The 22,903-nt window shown below is 40.1% G+C and overlaps 1 protein-coding gene across 4 annotated transcripts in view; it reads right to left on the bottom strand.

The window, feature by feature from the left end:
- gria4a (glutamate receptor, ionotropic, AMPA 4a) overlaps positions 1-22,903 on the bottom strand; it is a 122,909-nt gene that overhangs the window by 11,158 nt on the left and 88,848 nt on the right. For 2 of the 4 annotated variants that reach the window (XM_085429885.1, XM_085429888.1), the window contains exons 13-16: positions 21,625-21,785; positions 9,981-10,179; positions 5,458-5,705; positions 1,635-1,749 (exon numbers count right to left, since the gene is read on the bottom strand). In XM_085429885.1, coding sequence (XP_085286011.1) covers positions 1,635-1,749; positions 5,458-5,705; positions 9,981-10,179; positions 21,625-21,785 — 723 coding nt within the window. The remainder of the gene's footprint in view (positions 1-1,634; positions 1,750-5,457; positions 5,706-9,980; positions 10,180-21,624; positions 21,786-22,903) is intronic. The other 2 variants (XM_085429887.1, XM_085429889.1) reach the window with 1 other exon arrangement.

Here is a 22,903-nt window from a genome sequence, read left to right as displayed (position 1 = left end):
TGGGACCCACCTTTGTCACTTCAGGTAACACACCCATGCTGCCCCAGCTCAACCTACAACAATCCAGAGGCAATTACTATTAAACCGGGACTATTGGCATCAGGCTAGCTCTGTGTCACAACTGGGAGAGTGAGAAGTTCGCAAACTTACTTTGCATGCGTCGAAGCAGAAATGATCTTTTCTTTAAACTCTCCCTAATGCATATCATCAGAGAAAACAAATGGGTAGTTCTGTCTGTTGGTTGGTTGACTGTTTTGACCCCATTAGTTGTGAAATTTGGGGTGAGCATCAAAGGGTTAATCCGTTGGCAGTCATCAACAATCAGTCATCATCGAAATACACTAACAGGAAGACTACTGCCAGTCCACCACTTTGGGCTGTGACTAAAATTGATGGACTGCTATGATATTTGGATGAAACTAGGCAATGAAATTCTTGTGTTCCTAAAGATGAATTGAAATAATTCATCACAGAGTCAAAGTTTTATTTATTCAGTGTTTTGATTTGTGACAAAATCTAAATATATACACTGCTAATGATGGTTTCAATAATAGTTTATATAGTTGTGCATACTAACAATAATTAATATTAATTACATGACAAATAACAACTAATTAGCATGCATTTAGCTCAAAGCCTGTATCTAATTACAGCCACTAACAAGCATGTAGAATTTATTCCTGTTCAAATGAACTTGATAGACTGCATTTAAAATTTCTCAGTTTTCAAACTGACTAAAGGAATGAAACTTTTGTTAAAGATCTAGCTGAATACTTTTAGAAATTAAAATATTTGACTCTTTATCACACTATAGAACTTTTTTTGCTGAAAAATGTTCCAAATTGCTGAAATCACACATATCCTGTGACTGGCTTTTTTGGTTTTATTAATTATTCATCTCTCCACTTGCCTTTAGTCAAACTGAGCCTCTCAGGGGGTGTCTGCATTTGACTCTAACTAGACTGTTTGTTTTCTCTCTACTCTTCCCAGAGCTGCCACTAGGGGGCAAATATTCCCGTCTTGACAGTAATTGCTCTCTTTATTATTCCAGCTATCCATCAGGGAAACCTCTTTCCATTACTTTGCACTCTGTCCTGTCAGAGGGACATTACCAGTTCAGTGCAAAGCACCTTTAAAATGGTTATCTTCATGAGATGTGCTTGATTTATTTTGGCAGTTACTCAGAATAGGGATATTTTTCCATGCATTATAAAGAAAATGAGCATTTTCCCCCCTGATGATTCAAAATGAAAGTAGGATATATTTACATTTTCCAGCAATCGGGTTCTGGGTCTCTACCAGGTCCAGCCAGCTGATTCATTTAAAAAGAAGTTATTTCAGGGGTTTTCATTGTATGTGTATCAACAAGCTTCAAAGTGCATTTGTCATTGTGTCTGAACTTATATATAAAGTCACAGACCGTGGACATCAGTGCAACCATGTGCCCATTTTTGCAACTGCAGGTTGTCTCAAGAGATTTAAGCTATCTCTTCTATCCTCCCTGTACGCTGCGTGACTCTTTGCCAGGGCAGATGCATGTGTTACACTCCCAGGACGGGGGCTGTCGCGAGCCACTCAGCTGGTGAGCAGCCCCTGTCACCTGGAGGTGGGGGGGGCAGACAGAGAGGGCTAACCTTGGAATCCCCTCCCCCGCTGCCACATTCTCCTTTGTCATACCACCACTTGTTTTTCAATTTGTCCAACAGGCCCTGCTCGTTGAGTTTTAGCACGGCCAGGTTGACCGCGTTTCTTTAAGTAAAAAAGGAGGAACAGATAAGATAGTTTGGTCAGAGCAGAGGATGGAGGGACAAACAGACAAGATGGACGGGGGACCGTAGTCAGGAGAAGGAAAGGGAAAAGGAGGACGAGAGGGAGCAGAAATTAGGATGGGCTGAATTCACACATACAGGTGAGTTAGAGGGGGAAAACCGCACCCCGGACAACGCTCTCCCTTACTATCACTCCTTGACTTACTTCTGGAATTTTTTCCAAATTTGTTTTGTGGTTTTACAAAAAAACCCCTCTTGCGTTACTCTTCTGTATCTGGCTGCACTAAAATCAGATGCTACCACAGTGAGTGTCAGATTACTGGTATATAGTGTGTTAACCAGGTCTCTGTAGTGTACTGATGAGGCACTTGCCCCCTCCTGCTGCCCCCCTGTCGTCCTATTGCTCTGTGTGTGCACATTGTGTTTGTGTGGCCTCAGTTTCCTAAGGCCCTGCTTACTCTGTTAAAGGGACTGACCTCTAAACAAAATTCAGGGACACAGGGATAACTATTTGGCATCCGTACAGTGTATGTTTGTCTGTATACCTAGCATGATTTTAATGAAATACAAAATCATTACTTGCCAATACTTCTTTGTAGATGTGCATGCAGTGTGTGGCCTCGAGTGTCTAAAATGTTTATGTTTAAGTAATTTAATTACATGTAAATTTTCCATGCAAAAAAGAACAAAAATTAATTGAATTTGTTTGAATGGCAATTTACTTCATCAATACACAGTTTTTAGCAGGGGTGTCAAACATAAGGGCCAGATTCTGCCCCCCCAATGGCCATACTACGCCAAAGTAACAATACAAAGACATTTCTATATTAGAAATATTTCTTAATGATGATTTATTAATTATGAATTACTCTCCAGTAATTGTAACTGCAGTAGAGTCCGTGTAGCGAGCCACATGAACGTTTTTCTGTAATTTTACACATTTATTTATTTATGCTAACAGATTTCTTTCATTTACTACAGCAGCAATTTTTTATCATGTAGAACAACTGAGACATCAAATTGAAATTAAACTTCTTTTTCTTATTTTAAATGGGATTAAATGTGTAGTTAAACATCTTTACACTGACAGAAAAGGGAGTTTGGACTGTTTATGATGAAAGCGAGACATATGTGCCCCATAATGTAAAATCAGTTTGACATCCTGGATTTATAGCAAACATCCATCCATCCATTTACTTCCACTTATCCTGAAGCCTATCCCAGCTGTCATAGGGCGAGAGGCGGGGCACACCCTGGACAGGTCGCCAGTCTGTCTCAGGGCTACACAGAGACAGACAACCATTCGCACCCACATTCACACCTATGGGCAATTTGGATTAATCAATTAACCTATCGCCACAAACTGCATGTCTTTGGACTGTGGGAGAAAGCCGGAGTACCCAGAGTGAACCCACGCAAACACGGGGAAAACATGCAAACTCCACACAGAAAGACCCCGCCTGTTGGTGGAATTGAACTCAGGACCTTCTTGCTGCGCGGCAACATTATTTGAAAAATCATGGTTCATGTTTACAAGGGCCAAGAGTTATGGTATGACTGTGTCATTTTCTGCTTTCTCTGCCACATCTTTGATTTTTACAGCTGCCCATGAACTCTTTCCTGTCATCCTCTTCTTGTGCGACTGTGCTCTGCTTTTGTTTGTGCGATGCTGATCGGCCATACTAATCTCTGCACAACGGTCACAGCAGTCGCTGCGTACTTGTTTATTTGTCTGGCCCTTTGTCTGTGCACTTGCCTATCTGGAAGCACTATCTCATCTCTGACGGTCTGATGGTACACTGGTGTTAAGAGCTTAGAAACAATATTCGAGAGATTCGAGAAGAGACAGCGTTCTCTGGGGTGATCTAATCTGCCGGCCATGACTAATCTCATCAACATAAGAGGAATGGATGAAAACAGTTCAAAAAGATCTGTAAAGCATGATAATGACAGTCACATATTAAAAGTCACACCAAAAGGAGTCATATAGCAGAAAGTAAACAATACTATTAATGTTCAGCTCAGTCAGCAGAGCATTCATGCTCTTCATCATCATCATCATCATCATCATCATCATCATCACATCAAATGATTACTGCACCAGGAGGAGAGGCAGGCTCACCCGGCGTGCGCACTCGCAGCCTTGTGCAAGTCTGTTTCTGCAGACTGAGAGCTGCCAGAGACAACCGTGGATAGTCCCAGGTATGTGTTACGGGGGAGCTTCCAAAGGAACCTATCCACTTGCTGTCTGTCACAATTTTCCCTCATAAACGGGAAAACCTTTTTTTTTCTCTTTTAAGAAAATAAGAGCTAAACTACAGGGCGACAGGGGTCTTGAGGAACTTTGCACCATGCACAGGGGAAAGTTATAGGACATGGTGTGAGGCTGATGTGCTGTTTGTGCTTTGCCTTTTATGTGGCAAATCTGAAATGCTGACAGAGATAGATGGAGGAGAGAGGAGTGAGCAAGTGGTCCAGCTTTGCTGAATTTAGTCAATTATTTTTTTCTCTCAGCAGGCACTTGTCACATTGAGAAGACAAAGTTTCTTTACTGCTGTCACAGTCACCTGGAAAATGAATTATCTGCATTGCTGAGGATATCGCAGTGAAACCTATTGAGACTGTTACTGTAAGCTCAAGTTAACAAGCCAGAGAAACAAATGTCTACTGAGGGAAAAACAAGATAAAATGACCAACTTCACTTTGTCATTTGTTTCCTCCATCTTTTGGTTTCTATTTCATGTTGATGCACTTTTTCCTTTTAAAAAACTACTACTAATTTTTCTGTTTGTTGGGCTTTAATTTGAGATTGTTCAATTATCTATTAATTTAACTGGTTTAAAGATTGAAACTGTGTCTTTCTTTTGTTTGTGGATCTGTATTTTTCCTGTATTATATTTACTTTGAATTCCCCCCATTGGACAGGCCCCTCTGCTTCCTGTTCCTCACTTTTTTTCTTTTCCTGGTTGTCTATAAATTCCCCCCGTGGCTCTGGATGGAGTGGCAGCAGTCTGTGGTTCTGCCTCTCCTCGTGGTCATTCTCTGGTAATAAATCTCTCTTTTAATCATTGTCATCATCAGTATCATGGAAGAGTGAGATGATAGCAGACAAATGAACAGAGTTACCTGGAAGGTGGCCCTGTGGAGAAAAGGTGGTTGAAAATAGCAACAAAAAAGAAAGGAAGGACACAAGCACAAAGCGACGTATGGATGACAGCGACACAGGACAAAGACAGTGGAGGTGACATGCTTTGATTTAACAGATGGCAGAAGTGAGAGCAAAGAGTCGAACAGAATTACAAACAATACAAAAAGGAAGGCAGAAAGTGGGGGGAAAAAGAAATTAAGGTATTAACAAAAGAAACCATGACTAAACAAATGATTTGCACGTTTAACACATTTATCGAAGTCACTGCTGCTCGGTAAAAACATATAACTGCCATAAATCCATAAACTGTGTTAAATCAATAACATTTACTGTTAATTTGGGACTTTACGCTTGCGAGAATCAATCAATATCCACTTCGGTCAATTTTTACAATTCTTCGGTTGAGAAATTTTCACCAGACAGCAGTGAGAGGTTGATTTAGGTCAAGTATTAAAGGCACAGCAGGGTAGGTGGAATATCGCAGCAATAGTCCAGTATCAGCGTCGTTACTGTTTCCTATTGTTACACTATTCCACCCACCTTAACTGTGAGCCTTTCGGTGTTGCAATGCCGTATCCTTTGGAGTCCAGGTTGCCTCCGACTTTCATGGTATCACAAGGCTTTCGCTGCTCCGTGTATTCGTTCATGGTGGACTCGAGAAGGAAGGCGTACTTCCCCTTGGACTTTCGGACCCTTGCCACGCCTTCTGCTGTGGTTTTGGTGAAGACAGTTGGCTCAGCGGATTTCATATATGACCACATCTTCTCGTATACAGCTATTTTGGATCTCTAGCATGGAAGAGGAGCAAAGGGGAGAAAGGAAAAGGTTAACAGGGAATTAATGGGTATAAATTCACAGTTATAGGAGCAAATTTTCCCTAAAATGATGTGGAAGCCAGCTGTCAAGGAAGCTACGTTGTAGATGTTCACTGTATATATTTCAGCCGTTTAATAAAAATAAATGAGTCCCACTAACAAATACTGCCTGTTTGTTGCTAAGTTATTGATGTTCTCCAAAAGATATTAAACATTAAACACTCAAACTTGCCAAACACATTGCTCTTAAACTTGATTTGGGAAGGTTAACAAAAATGAAAACAAAATTCCATTTTTGTGACCTATTTCAAATGGATTTATGCTTAAGGAATGAGTAGAAATTAATTGGTTTTCAGCTACAAGAAAAATAGAACAATGCCTGCCAGTCTTTTTCTTTTATAAATATTACTTTGAACAGTGTGCGGACACTATCTAATTAATTATTCAAATCGACATGCTGACCTTAGTGCTGACTTTGCAAAAAGGAAGCTGTTAATCCATGTTAACAATCCATGTTTCCACTGGATTTGATTTGTTGCTACAGCTTCATATGATGTGAAGCTGACTTTTCCTCTTTTGGTCCCTGAGTAAAATGATGCTGTTGATGGTGTGCTGTGTCTTCAATGTTTATCTCCTGGTGTATAATCACATTTACTGTATAACCACATTTAAATTATGACGTAGATGCTAACAAGTCAAGCATCAGTCTTACTTTTTACTGGAATACTTGTACACTAAGCTGGTGTGTGGTTATGAATTTAGGACTGAGTACAGTACAAAAGTCTTCAGCCACCACTTATTTCTTTATATTTTGCCTTGAACAAACCAGACGTTTTTGGACTTTGGCTGCTTTTTCACTCATTTTCAGTCCACTCTTTGTACCTGGCTATTTTCAGAGGAATGTTGTGTTTTTTAAAACCACTCACTGTGGTTGAATCATTCAAGCATACAGAATATGCCGAACCTAATGGGTGAACCAGTGTTGTAGCTACAAATATAACAAAATGTATCTTTAGGCACTTTGTTACTATTAGCTTAGCCTATTAAAAAATGATAATTATTTGCAATTTCTTTACTTGAAACTTGAATCTATGAAAAATTCCAAAATAACTCAGTTTTTCAAGCATATAAACTGTGCTTTTGTACCAATATGGTGATACCCAAAGAGCCAAAAATCTAGCACATCTCTACATGTTATACAGTGTTTCCTTAAAGACACATAATGGAAATGACAGAGACAGAAGTGGCAGGCCTAAAAAACTACAAGACAAACCAGGGACAAAAAGCAGGGGTATGTCACATCACTGAAAAAAGACTGAATATCAGTTGCGACAGGTCATATGGGGTGGTGAATCCAAATTGAAATTTTTGGGTTCAATCAATTTGAAGACAGAGGAGGTCAGGCGAGAGCTACAACAGTGAGTGTCTACAGCCATCTGTAAAACATTTCAGACAGTGGTGCTGGGGATCTTGTCAGAACTGATGGAATTATGAATGCATTGAAGTATTTTCAGATCTTGATCCACCGTGCTGTACTAGCTGGAAAGCGTCTGATTGACATCACAATGATCCCAAACACACTGTCAATGCAGTAAAAGCACACCTGGATATCGGTCATGGATTGGTCTCCCCAGAGCCTGGACCTCAACATCCATGAAGTGGTGTGGGATCGTCTTGTGTGGTCATACCAGATATTGGCTTTTGAGCTTATTATAATTGTACAAACTCTGTTGCACATATTTCAGTAAATAAATTCACCAGTTTCTTAGCAAAATACGAAGAAATGAAAGGTGGCTTAAGACGTCTGCACGGTATTGTAAATAAACTCTATTATATTTTTGTTATAATGTGTACTGTATACATCCTACATATGTCTGTGGTCTTGTAATTCTGCACATCGGTCTGTGTGTATATATGTGAAATGATTTGTTTGCTTGTGTGTGTGAACTGCGTGTACTCAAGAGTGAAAATAACAAGCAGAGGAGTCAAACTGTCATCCTCCACCAGCGCACTGCTTCTTTCTTCTCTTTCACTCCTGGTGATAAAGTGTTATTCTGTCGCTCTTCGAGCAACAAGCCAGGGCCTCAGCCACTGAAACCAGCACCCGGGGAATGATATGTGTGTGTATCAGTGTGCTGCTAGTGCGTGACGGACACCTATCCCATAATAATGTCACACACATCAAAAGGCTCCGCCTCTCTTCATTCAACCCTCTTTCTCTTCATTTTTCTCCTTCCATTTCTTCCTCTGTCTGCCAAAGTCTATCACAGTTTCTCACCCCCCCTCCTGTACACCTCCAGCCCATCTATCCAAGCCCCCACCTATCAAAGAAAGTGAGACCGAGAGACGCCGATAATAAACGCGCGTGTACAAAGCGCCGTCTAGCCTTGGAGGGATGGATGTGTGACAATAAGGTGTGACTCTTTCCAGATTCTTTAACAATGAGCGTAGCTGTGAAAGAGGAAAATGGATGCTGCAAGTCACCTTCAGGCATGCACAATATGGAAACGCTTTTAAACTTACATGGACGCACGTACCGTGTTTCTGCGCGTTACAAAACGCCACTCAAACTTGCTTACACATATAAGACACATGCATATGTTGCTTTATGTGCACACGATATTGTATGTACACATCCACGGTCACACAAACACACTTGCATGCACACACAAGATAATTAATGGTGGTGGCGAATCCCCCTCAGCTGTGGGAGAGTAAATTGCTTTTTCACCCTCCACAGATTTCAGCCTGCTCGTTATGTTGATGATGCCAGAGCGACTAACAGAAGCACAAACTGCCTGCTACATTCTCCCCCCTTTCCTCCTTTGTCTCCAGACACAAATACCAGTGCACACATTCCTACAGAGCAGAACTGTTTATATACACATAACATGCACAGGAACAAAAACAAATCTTAATAATTGTGTGAAGCAAAAGGGAAAGAAAAAAAAAATAGGATTGTGTGCATGTTCATGTGTGTCAACTATTAGCACTGACTGGAAGCCACATAGGTGAAGAGGTCAAAGGGTGAAGGTGTAATTGGGGCTTCTTTACCCCACTCTGCTATTCTTTCCACTTTCTTTTCATAGCAGCATATTCTATCCCACCGGTTATCCTTGACTTTACTTACCTTACTGCCTACTTTTATAATCATTATGGTTTTATTCCTTTATTTTGATTAACTGCTGAGGACTGTGGTAAAAAAAACATCTTTTCACTGTAATCAACATTGCGTTTGAGAAAATCCAGCACAGATCTTTTGTTTTCTCATGTCCGGTGTAATCTTTTTAAATCTTACTGTGGGCTTTGATCAGGTTTTACACGCAAACTAACTGGAAACAGAAAGTCATCTCAGCTTACCATCACGTTTCAAGTCTCTCTCAAGTCGAGATCAGTACACGAAAGATCCTTTAATTTCGATTTTCTAGAATGTTGTAGATTGGTTTTCAAGTATGTGCTGCTTGAATTAGCCTAGGTAACCGAGGCACACTCATTATTCCCTACTAGCATACAAGTGATTAAAGTTCTGCCACTAAAGTATTTTCTGAACAATGTAATATTTTAAATAGTCATCTCTGTAAATTTGAATCTGCACCCAGTTGTCAGTTTATTAGCTATACCTTACTAATACCAGGTTGGACCCTCTTTTGCCTTCAAAAATGCTTTAATTCTTCGTGGCATCGATTCAACAAAGTGCTGAAAACTTTGATCTATACTGACGTGATAGCATCACACAGTTGCTGCTTTGTTGGGTGCACACCAATCAATCCCACAGGTGTTAGATTTAGATCTGATGATTGTGGAGGTTATTTTCAAGAAACCAGTTTGAGATGATCTGAAAAAATATCTCCCTCACTATTACACCACCACCACTGTTGATTCCATGATGGATCAGACCATTTTTCAATCTCTATTGTCCTATTTGGTGAGTCCATGTGAATTGTAGCCTCAGTTCCTCCTGCTCTTAGCTGACAGGAACAGCCTTATGTTGCAGTAGCTTCAAGTCTGGATATGTTGTGCACTGCACAGCTTGTCTGGTACAAACAGCAATGACACATTTAAAATCACTTAAATCACCTTTTCCACGCATTATGATGGCCTGTGTGGACTTCAGGAGCCTGTCCTGACCATCTCTACATATCTAAATGCACTGAAATGTTGCCATGTGATTGGCTGATTGCATATTTCCATTAACCTGAAAAGGCTCAAGCAATCAAATAAAATGAACAGTGGGCGTTGAGTTCATACCCTGAAGAATTCTTTAGTGGAGCCTGAGTCCAGCGTCCCATAGGCTATCTCTGTCTGTTTGGCCAAGTCCTCTGCACTCTCTATCGGTGAAACCATCCTCTCCACAGTGAGGAATGCAGCCAAGTTGGCTGTGTAAGAGGAGATGATGATAAGAGTAAAGAACCACCACACACCTCCAACAATACGTCCAGATAGAGACCTGCAGAGAAGAGAGTGGGGAGTGAGGTAGGGAGAAAAAACAGGGAAAGAAGAGTGAGGTGTAAGAAAGGGAAAGATAAAGTCATTTTTTTTTTTTACAAAGTGGCCAAGATGGCAAGATTAGGGAGATGAAAGAAAGCAAACACAGACGAGAAATCAGCAGATGGATGAAACGGAGATGGTTAAGGTAAAGACGACAGTGAAGGGATTAAAAAACGCGAGAGAGAAAGAAACACAATTACCGTTGCAGAGATATGCAACACAGAAAACTGTAGCTTCACAAAGCGTTCTGTGTGCATGAAAAAACTGACAGTACCGCCAAAGTAATTGTCTTTCAACCTGAAAACCAATTCAGCACTAACAGCAACCGAGGCTACATGAAACAGATAGCAATCGGGGCAAGCCAGCATCTCTCTCATCCTCTTTCCTTCTTTTCCTTTTCTCCATGCTTACGCTGTTTATCTCCCAATTGTGAGCAGGAGCATCAAAGTAAGTGGCAATTCATTTTTTTTTTTTTTTGCATGAACTTGTTTTCACTGAGTAAAAGGAAGGAAATCAAGTGAGAGTGAACCTATTAGAGAAAGTCAGAGAAAAATACATGAAGGCCACATGATGTTTCCTTTTAAGTACCGCAGTCAGTAAAAGACCTTGAAATTCTAATGGGCAGAAACAGCAACAAGGAAAATAATAATACAGAAAAAAATCAAAAAAACAACTTCACTTCAAAGGAGTGAGAAACAAAGTGAAAATATTACTGGGCATACACTACAAGACATTCAGAAGGAAAAAATGCAGAAAATGACTGATAAAAGACCTGATAAATAACTTGAGCATGAAAGCAAATCATCAATTCTAATTCATCGCTTTTGCTTTTAAGAAGCACTTTAATATTATTATTTTTTTGGTAAAATTACACCAAAAAGAAATAAAACAACTGAAAGGTGCTATGATGAACTCCTGATTCAGGTGATCTGTGATCCGTTGTTATCATAAAAACACTGATTATAGCCACTTAAACCTCGGGCGATAATCAGATCCTCTTGCATACAATCAGACAATGTGTTCCGATATTTACCGGACAGCCTGGTGATACCAACACTCTGATGTGAGAGCGGCGGCAGACAAATTATTTTTAGTCGGGTTTATTTGTAAGAAGTGTGAGCGGAAGAGAAAACGAGGAGCGAGAAAGTGGAGAGACGCATTGACGCATGACTCGGCATAAATTGTCACCTTTTGGAGCAACTCTGCATTATGCTGCTCTTCAAAATCCATCGCACCTCTTAATCCACACACACGCAAACACACACAGACTTGATAGTGTTTGTCCTTGAGGCCTTGATCTGTTTGCTTGAAATAATGAACCTGGCATACACCGTGATGGATTCTCAGACGAAACTGTTGTTAGATATATTTTTATACTTATTAGGATACAACAGAAACTTTCTGTTTTTTTAACCATGTGACACTTTGATGTAATGTTTGTCTTTGAGCCCAGAAAAGGAAATATGCCGCTGACAGAGATTAGGAGGATGAAGAGGATGGCATGTTCAGAAGTTTCATAGATTTCACAGGATTTCTGTTAGTGGCCAAAAACGCAGAGGTGATCTGACTGGTTAGCTGGTGAACAATACCTTATTAATTCAACCTTGTGGAGTGACTCTGGGTGAGTGGAAAAAGAAAGTGGTATAAAAGAAAAAATGACCGTGTAAGGAATCTGTTGAAGTTTAAGTTGCACCTTATTGATCACTGGGGAAATTTTGTCCTCTGTAACTGACCCATTATAATCACTGAGTGGCATTTGGCAGAGTGCACTGCTTATTTCCTTGGCTAGTGCTTCAGGCAGGACCGGTGACAAGAGAAGTGGCGTAAAACTTTACTGCAGTTCTGCATATCTTGTATTCATAAGCATTACATAAACTTTTAATAACCAATATACGCTCTAATGTATTTTTAAGGAGCATTTATTAATTCATTTGACAGCTCCTCTTGGGGCAACCGCAGGTGCTGGTATGAGCAGATACTGAATGACAATACAGTGCAGCAAAACACATCTCTAACATAAAATATACGGGTTCCTCAAATTTATTACATCAAATTAAAGGCTCCGGCCTACAGCTTTCATAAATTAACACTGTTGATAATAACAAAAATTATTTTTGCAACGTATACGCAGGCTCTTTAATAGAAATTTTAAGCTAAAATATAACTACTGTTGTTTTCCAACAATTTTCAGATTTAATATAACCTAAACCACGTTCTTGCCCTAAAGTAGTGCAAACAGCCACAGATGCAAAAGAGAAGAAGTAAAATAGTAATTGCCAAACATAGGATACAAACTGAAAATCGTCTGTTTGATATGTGTCTAAATCACTACCTCCTTCATTGAAAATGGACTCTTTATACCAGTTAAACTGACTTGTTTTCTGGAAGTGTAATTTCTCTTGCTGCTTCTGACCTGTAGAGGCACTAGACCAGCATGTAAGCAAGCACTCTTGCTTTTTTTTTTAAAGCAGATGTTAGTAGCATTCCTAATAACATGCAATCTTACTGTAGCAAACAAAATCTCTTTTTTTGTCCACCAACTCCTCCTACACGATCAGGAGTTGAGGAATCAAGACAATCGGGCACACTGGTTCATCACAGCCCACTGAAGGTTCTTATCAATATCACATGTTATGGCATCATCGTGTGATCTAGCAATCACCTAACAGTGATCTAAAACCACAGTCTAAACCAGGGGTGGGCAATTCCAGGCCTCGAGGGCCGGTGTCCTGCAGGTTTTAAATCTCACCTTGGGTCAACACACCCGAATCAAATGATTCGTTCGTTACCAGGCCTCTGGAGAACTTCAGGACATGTTGAGGAGCTAATTTAGCCATTTAAATCAGCTGTGTTGGATCAAGGACACATCTAAAACCTGCAGGGACACCGGCCCTCGAGGCCTGGAGTTGCCCACCCCTGGTCTAAACAGTACTACAGTATGAACATGTACTAGGACCTAAAATGCATGTGTCATTAGATGAGAGAGGAATAAGGTACGATGAGGACATATTTCTTCTTCTTTTTGCATTAGAATTGTCATCTTAAACTAAACACTGCATCCATCAACGCCAAGCAGCATTTTCAGCTGTAGTTGTTGACAGATGAATTTCCGAGGTCCATTATTTTATCAGCAGAATGCTCAATTCGAGCATTCAATCATTTTTCTAATTAATTTTATTTACATTAAACCCGTGAGGTTCTTTGAATAAATCATCCTCAGTGTTCATGAATCTAAAATGATCACATCTGATTCATTTTATTTCTAGATTAAAGGTTTCATAGGGGGGAAAACAGAATGTTGGACCACAGTGCAGGACAGCCAGCAAAGTTAATCTGACATTATGTAGAGTCTAATTTACTAATTTTTTTTTCACTTTAATACCTTAACTTTGGCGTGTCATTTGCTGGGCTGAGACTGGGCTAGCATCTGCTGCAAACAATCTCCCTTTGTTCTGTTTACATTCAGACTAAACTTGATCTTAGCGAGGATTTTCTTTTTTTTAAATGATAAAACCCGGCAATACAGTGAAGAGCCAGGGAAAGATGGGCTTCCCCATTTAAATAAGGCTCAGCGTTTAATGAAGTCCTACAAATCTGTAACATAAAGCAAAGTCGTTAAACCTCACAGTAAAGCTTCTCACACTAATTACAATACACTGGGAAGAGACACAGATTGTGCAGCCTTTCAGTGTGTTTAAGGCTGATTTACAATTATAGCTACTCCCATGCACAGTTTTCCTCTTGCTGAATGGGCTGTTAATACAGATGTGACAATGACAGAAACACTGTAAAAGTTAAACGGCTCACTGAGTCTGCACATGCGCTTTGGCACATTCTTTTATGCTATGTTGGGGGCGAGGTTACTGCTTTTATTCTGAAAATGAACTAAAAATGGTTCTGTATCTCAGGCAGCTTGATAGAAAACCATCCTATTGGAGAACACGTTTGCCCTCTGGCGCTTGATTTAGATGGAATCGTGTGTGACAATATGTGCAAGCAGGCATGTGTACAAATGTGCTTTCATGTGGACGTGTGGATGAATTCAGCTGTTCTCAGAGTGCATGCCAGTACACTCGGCTGATCTTTGACAGCAGTGTCTTTGATTCTTTTCGCGTCTGTGTGAGAGATGCTGCCTGTGTGTGCGGTTTCACGGTGTTGGTATGCAACAGGCGAGTCATTCTATAGCTGGTCATGTATCATCTATGATAGCCAACAGATTGCCTCCCCAATCCAGTGTGTGAAAGATTAATGGCATGCTGTTCGTCTTCACTCCCTCTCACACGGACTCACACTGTCACCCGCAAACACTTGAATCCTTCTGAGCTATGCAATTTGTTTAGCATCCAATACATCTGGATTTCATCGCCTGACAGAAGAGACTGCAATTTTGAGCTTCAGGTGTGCCCATAATATCTAGAGTGTGTTTTTATTTTTACTCCCATAAGACCAATTGAAGATCAGTGTCAGGCAGATCAGTTGAAAACTATAATCAATTACTCATTAAATGTTATTTCAGCAACAATTACAACGAGTCACCTCACTTGACTTCACTTTGATCAGTCAACATCAAAGATTCCTTTAAACACCTCCAAACCATCTAAAGCAAAGCTGTCTTCAAGTTACGGGAGGAAGCGAGACCAGTTTCATCAAATATCAAGTCTGCTGGCAGTGTGACTGATGTTTTAAGAAAGTGAAGCTTAAATGTTTGCTTTTGGCACAATAAAAGACAGAAAGGCTGAATAATGCAGGTGGGAGGCATAATATAATACAACCTTTCTCTTCTTTGTCTCTTCTTGCTTTCATCTTTTTCCGGGAATGACTAGAGGTGTGACATAAAGTAAATCAGCAAAATGATTGAAACGGGCTCAAAGACGCCACAGCAGATGAAGGCAGAATAAAGGGCATCAAGGCGAACATGAAAAAAAAAATCAAATTAATCGATTAAACAGTAGGTGCTGCAGGCAGGTAATGAACGGCATAATAGGAGACAATAAGAGGAACTATAAAAGTGAAGCAGAAAAGATCTGAGCTGCTTAGAGAGAGGAGCCTTGAAAAGACTGTTCATAAAATAAAAAGGATTACTTGTGAAATTCATAAACACGTCGTCTGTCAGCGTGACTGGGTTCTAATGACCTTGAGACTAATCATTAATTACTCAGTAGGCTTCGGTGTCCCAGTGCAGTTAGTTAGTCATGCCATTAGCTGGATCTGTTGCTACCATTAACTATTCAACACACCCACAGCCATTTGCTCAATGCACATGACACTCACAAACACACATTTATACGCAGCCACACACACTCAAGCTCACAACTGCCCAGACAGCAGCAGACACACTCGCACAGCCCCCCTCAATACACGTACACACAAGAGACGGAAGCTGTAATTTCATATGCTTATTGACAGAGACAGATCTAATCCCTGTGAGATGTTCACTGGCGATCCCTTTACCTCTTTCTTGCTTCCCTGCAGTCCCTCTTGGTCTTTCTTATTCTGAGAACAGACATTTCCACCATGATTTAATCTCTTTCTTTTATTTTTTTTAAGTCCCGCACTATCACCTAACCATCCATCACTTTGTTGCCACCCTTTATGTTATGACCAAGCCAATCGCCATCATTAGAAACCCAAAAGCCCGGGCTAAAAGATGACAGGCGGGTGGGGCTAATGCCCTATCAAGGTCACTCTGACAATGTGTTTGAGGGTGTATAAATATGTTCATGGCAGCCATTACCTTGTGCGGTTGCGTGGGATGCTCAGATAAAGTAGTCAGTAGTGTCATAAACATGTAGACACGCCACCACACACGTGCACAGCAGTTTCCATTATATAAATGCCAACTACAAAAGTGAGCATCAAAGAAAAAAAGAGGTAGGGAGGCCATAGGTGGACAGATAGATAGAGAGAAAGAGAGAAAGAAAGAAAGAAGAGAGCTGAATAGGAGCGTTGTTACACTGTGTCTCCTAGACTGCAGAGATGACTGCAGCACAGAGAGAGGGACCCACGCTGAATACCAATGGACTTACTATGGCAGCTCACTACAACATACACAGTCAATACACAGAGTATACGGAGTCAAACAACCAGTATCGACACATGGGTACAGATGTTCATAAATGTAATAAGACAAAACATAATGCGGGGCAGGAGAGATGCATAGTTCACCAAGCAAAAAAAAGAAACCATGCACTGGTAACAACCAACGAGGCAAACTGCAAAGCAGATGAACACAGACTGAAATGAACATATAGAAGAAACAGGAACGCATTCAACCAGTCAGAAAGAATATTTCTTCCTGCAGCGGCTGCCTCTTTTCCTTTATTCCCAACTCCACAGTAAATGTCAGCCTCGATATTCCGATCCCCGCTGACTGGCCAGGGACAATACAACTGGAAAGATGGAGGAAAGTGAGGATAAAGCCTGAGCAAAAAAATAGGCGTCCCATCGTCAGAGTAGACATATGGATGATGAAAAACGATGGAAAACAATAAAGAAATTAGATTCTTCAAAGACTTCAGCAAAATAATTTGCAGAGAAAATAAAGTAACTGTAGACATAACAGAATGAAGTACAGCATGTAAAGTCTGAAAGAAGACGTAGCTCCAGCAATGCTACCATAGTGTTTTTACCTACAGTGGACAATACTCAAAATTGAACTTTCTTCAGTTTGTCTGGTTGTTTTCAATTCATCATTTTTACATAACATATTTATCTGGAGCCACTGTGTCACAGAGAGGGCTACTTGCCCAAAGAAGTCATAAAGCTTAAAAAATAATGCATATATACATACTTTTTCAAATTTTGTTTATATACAGTCTCTTTGCTCATATGGAAAAGATATATATAAATCTTATAAAGTTTGTATCTGTCTTGTGTGAAACTTGTATGAAAAGCATATAAGTGTGAAAACAGATATAAGATCCCTTGAAAAATTATATAATGAAACTTGTATGTTTTGGATACTTACTAAAACAATGTGTGAAAGTAATGCGAAAGTGGCCACTTTCAAGAGTAAATCACATATAAGTTTTTACTATTTCTTTTCCGTATGGGTGGATTTGATCTCTCGTACAAACATTGCAAGAAATTCTGTTATGTTTGCCTTTATTATCATTTAGTTCATTTTGTTGTTTTTTGATATGGTTGAACAGCTAATAGAGGGAATGTGATACTGCATATAGATATCACGGTAACATACGCATAAGACATCCTTAAATTTGTAATAAAAGTAAAAGATTATTGGATATTTTCAATACAAGGAAACTTGAAGGCATCTCGGCAAAAAAAAAAAAAGGGGGGGGGGGGGTTACAGTCTGTGTTATGATAATACATAAATACCTTGTCTTCACTGTAGCTGTAGCACATTTCTGCTGTCAGGTGTGACTTGAGTTAGCATTATGATTCTGCCTGCTTGCAAAGGTGAACAAGGGAATGTGAGATTAAAGGAAATGAACTGAGGAGAAAGAAAAGTGATATGACATTATGATATGCAGGACACGTCTCCTTTTCTAAGGACATGATCTAGTATTTCTGCAGAGCACAGTGTCAAAGAGGCTCATCCATCACATGATTTTATGGCAAAAAGCCTGGTCGCCGGGCTTATTTCATTTTTTCATCAATGAGTCTGATGACTAATAAACTCTTTGACCGTGATTTCATGTGGAATAATGCTACTACATGAACACAACCTAAATTTAAAAGCTTTATAGTCACAGACACTGCTATCTAGCCAAATTGGCACATTAAAAACAGTAAAATTTGGCTTCATTCAGCCGTGGCTCCCAATGACAAAAGAAATACTGGGAGAAAGATACGGGAGAGCACGTTAGGGCCACATGAAGAGAGATTAAGAGGGACAATAGCAAATTTCTCCTCCCCTTACTGAGACTCCTTTGCTATAATCAGCAGCCTTAGTGTTTGCTGTAAGAAAGGGGTGTGATGCTAATCACGGTGCAGGGATGCATGGTTTAGCACGAGATGCATAGGTTGGGCAAAAGATTGGGCAGACTGTAAAAGGTTTTTGATTATAAATAATCTCACCCATAACGCTAAAAGTCACTTTAAGCCCTTAACACCCACTGGCCAAAATATGAGTCCACTGAAAATTCTGCTGCTGTATTTTGAATGACATTGGTCCAATCTGAATGACATTTGCCAAACCGCAAAGCCTCATGATTCAGAGAAGTTAAGTCTTTTACAGACACCATTGCTCTTATTTGTAAGCATGCAGCAATACATTGTCTCCCTTGACTCACTATATATAGCACGCTGTTTTCAGCAAGAGCCCATATAAAGCACCACATATATGGACAAAGCCATTGGGAACATTGAGTGCTATCTATTTAAACATGTGTGGTCAAGAGTTAATATACTTTTGTTTTCATTTGTGCTTCCATCATTAACCTCGCGCCTGTTCACTGAATGCTTTCACCTCTCCTTGGCCTCTTCTTTCTTATTAGAAAACACCAGGTATGTCCCCATATTGTCAATATTACAATTAAGAGATATGCATCTCCAAAGCTCATTTCTGTGTAAAAAAACAGGGGGTTGAAAACCAAATGCCATCAGAGTGGAGAAACACAGCAAATGTACCCGTCCTTGTGTATCTTGTGAGACTAAAATGTTGATACAGTGTAAATCAAAGTGCATTTACTTCATCAACTGTAACTGTAGGAGGTGCTACTATGAGGAAAAATCTTAAGCCTAAATTGCCAAGATTTGTTTGAAAAATCCATAAGATAAACTAAACACATTTCTTACTGTAAGAATATAATCTGGCATTTGCGGCCGCTGTAATCCTGGCCTATGGAGACGTTGTGCTATATTGGAAGTGACAGGCTGTAGTGATTTATGTGACGAACACTGGCTTCATGTTAAGTATCACATTATTGATATGACAGCTGTAGCTTATACTCAGGACCTGCAAGTGACAGAAAGGTCCACATGTGTGTGTTGGACTGTTGTGAAACTGTACGCTGGCTGTTTTGTTCTTTTACATGTGTGTGTATAAGGAAAGCAAAGTCTGTAAAGTGTCTGTTTATTCGTGTGCACAACTTGTATGACCGTTGGTGGTTGTGCGCGCAGCCGATGTGAGTGTTTTCCATTTTGTGTGCTAAGGCTAGAATTGGCCTGTCAGTCACAGTAAAGTGGGGAGAAGAAGGAGACGACATGTGTCGGGAAGTGGAGAGAGAAAAGGAGAGCGTATGAAAGAGATGGATGCGAGAGCACAAGAGAAGGGCAGAGGAGCAAAAGAGGAGGAGGACGAAAGTGAAGTTTGGGGGGATGAAAAGAAACTTTTGTTCTTTTTTTGAAAGAGAAATGCAAATGGAGATGCAGCACAAATGTCTGAGCGATTCTTGATGTCAATTCATTTCAGAAACAGCAGAATAGTCCTTGAGAAGAAGAAAATAACGAATAATGATAAAGTTTGCCATATACCACTTTTCAAGATCTGTGATATGAAGTCCTTTGCAGGAGCAGCAAAGTAAAATGATTAGTGAGCAAAATAAAACAAGCACCAGAGACAATTGAAGTGCTGCAAAAGAAATAATTTAAGAAATAAAAAAATGGTAACAGAATCTGAAACTCAGGTAAAATCAGGAAAAGCTTTCCTCTTTAAGTATATTTAAGTATAAGTATATCCATCCATCCATCCATCCATCCCTCGTTTATCCCAACCACCTTCTTCATCTCATCCAGAGGAACTGTCCCCAAGCCAGCTGAGAGACATAGTTTCCTGTGCATACTGTGGGCCCTCCACCGAGTATGCCCAGAACACCTTGCTTAGGGGAGGCCCAGGAGGCATCCTAATCAGATGCCCTAACCATCTCAACTTGCTCCTTCTGGCATGGGGGAGCAGCAGCTCTAGAATGACTAGATTTCTCACCCTTTCTCTAAGGCTGAGCCCAGCCATGCTTCAGAGGAAACCAATTTCTGCCCCATGGAATCATGATCTCCTTTGGTCATTACTCAGAGCTTGCGACTATAGTTAAGTGTAGCAATGTAGTTTTACACTTTGGTTTTACGCTCAGCTCACTTCACCACAATGGATTTGTGCAGCATCTGCATCAATGCAGATGCTGCACAAATCCATTTGTCGACCTTCCGCTTCCTCACTTTGGAACAAAACCCCAGATACTTTAAGTCCTTTCCTGTCGAGAACCATGGGCTTGGATTTGGAGAAGCTAATTCTCATTCCCACTTTGAGCTGGAGGCCAGCAACTGATGAAGCCAACAGAACTATATCATCTGCAAAGAGCTGACACGAAATCCAGAAGTGACCCGGCTTGTTAGAAAACAGCAAAAGACTGCCTGTAAATTTCCCCTGCAGTGCATATTGTGACATTTAAGGTCATTGTTGCATCCCTGACCTCTTAGTACCAAATCAATACATATACACAGCACTCCAGGACTGGATCCACTCACTGGATTCCAGTATGGGTAATGGACCGTTGCTTGGGTTGCAGCATGTGGGATCTTCTAATTTGTGTTGTTCTTACTGACTGGATTCTTTTCGATGTCTTGTGCTTGGAAGACTAAATCCATTAAGACATATTGCAGCTATAAAGATAATCTCCAAAAATGTAAGGAGAGTGTAACTCTCCCACAGGCAGATAAACGTCATGTTTTAACGATTTCAGGTAACACGAAAGGGTTGTAATGTCATGTTGCAGGTGGAATAATGTTCAGTTGAGCAATAACTTTATCTTCCTAAAGTGTGAAGCTTCCATTTCCATATACGTGTGAATGCTTAATAACAGTTTTTTTTATTGTTCTCCCAAACTCGACTGATCACACTATGTTTTTCTTGCGTTCATCACTCATCAGGCTTTGCTTTCATTTGTTTTAGTGTGAAGTGCTCCCTGCTGCTCCTTCTCTCCTTAGACTTGCTCCCTAAAGGTCTTGAGGATGCTGGCAATGAATATTTCACTAAACTGCATTCTCAGGTTATCAATAATAAAATGGCATATTCTTATAAATATTCTAAAAATATAGCTGGACTCTGCCTCTTCTGTGGTGCATTAAAGATTCATACACACCTAGCAAACTGCTAAATCTTCCACCATAACAGACCCACATGTACATCACCACTGGACTGTATGCAGGTGTTTTCTTCACACTTCTACGTTTTTGTGTTTGCATGTGTGTGCCTTAGTGTATCAGCCCAGCTCAGTTAAACCTAGAAAAGTGCTAAAAGAGGTGATTCACTTTGTCAACAGTCTGAATCACCACTGTCTAATACTACAGCACTCAAGCATTACAGACAGTTACACAGGCACACATGCTCTCCCCAGCCCACACACTCACCCTGTACACAGCCTTAAATATGATCTCGCTCAGTCTGACGCACATGCAAACACAAATGCACTCTGTTTGTCTCTCACAGATCATTTCCCTCCCTCACCGTGGTGAGATGTCGCAGCCTTGTTGCATGAAGGCTCCCAGTGAGAACCACAGGGAGTTAAAGATGCCAAACTCATTTGGAGGTTGGTCAGTGGGGCCCTGCTCTGTGGCACCCTCCTCTGGTTCCTCTGCATGCCACTCATACGGACTGAAGCGACTCACCTAAGATAGCATATGCAGAAAAGTGGTTAGAAAATTTTAAAGAAAAAGAAAAGCTGAATAGGAACATTAAAATGAAAAATTGAAACATGTTAAGGACTTGAATATGCACACAAATGTTTTCATTTTAATTTCAAGAAAGACACTACAGGACTACCAAGGTCTGAAATGGTCAAAATCCCCTTTTTTAACCACATGGTAATGAGACACGGACAGCACTATCACCAATGTTATTATGCTCTTCCACAACATTAGAACACTAAAGGAATCACCAGAGATGTAAGTCAGCAATACCAGTGTATATAATCTATACTAAATATTGCGTATAAATATAATAGCAACAGAGTAAACTTGGACTTGACAAAGCTAAAAACAGTAGACATGGTGTGCAGCTAAATTACAGTACAGGTAGCTGGCTTGGCGTCATTTCCCTGCATTGCTCAGTAATAATAATAGTGTAGACAAAGTTACAGACCCATTTGAGGTAACACAGTTGTGTGGCAGTATTTTTGTGTGGCAGAAAAAAACAAGAGAAACATTGAAAAGGAAAGCAGCAAAATAAGGAAAAAATAGCTTTTTGGGCCGTTGGTCATCAGAAAAGAACATTTGTGGTTGCAAGCTACAATCACAATTGTTGACTCTACAGTATATATCAGACAACATTTTCTTGTTTCCAGTTTTCTACTTTATCACATGTGACTGTAAAGTACAAAAATGTATTAGGCTTTTTATTTATATAGAGGCAATGAATATTCTTTTGGCCTTAATTAAACTTTGGCAAATACACAGTACTGTGTGATGTGATGGATCACGTTCCTCTATAGCTGGTGAAGTAATTTGACTGGCTAGTCAGTTAATATGTACACAAATAATTTTAACTCCAGAACTTTAGCAAGCTAAGGTTAACTGTAACCTGTAACTTTGTTACATGACTTTGGTTATAGTCATTTGATAACATTATCTGATTAGTTAGCTGTTATTTTCAAATTACTTCATGAGTAAGACAACCCCTGGGAGTATGTATGGGAGCTGGACTTACCAGAGTCTTAACTATGTTTTGCTAAAGTTTCACAAGTTGGCTAACCTTAACTTACCGTCTCACTAACACTGTCATTACTGCC

This window comes from Copadichromis virginalis, linkage group LG14, assembly GCF_057382275.1.
Source record: "Copadichromis virginalis isolate Kocher_CV1m ecotype Utaka linkage group LG14, C_Virginalis_male_GT1.1, whole genome shotgun sequence".
NCBI classification, from domain to species: domain Eukaryota; kingdom Metazoa; phylum Chordata; class Actinopteri; order Cichliformes; family Cichlidae; genus Copadichromis; species Copadichromis virginalis.
This window is presented reverse-complemented; position numbering and strand designations above follow the sequence as displayed.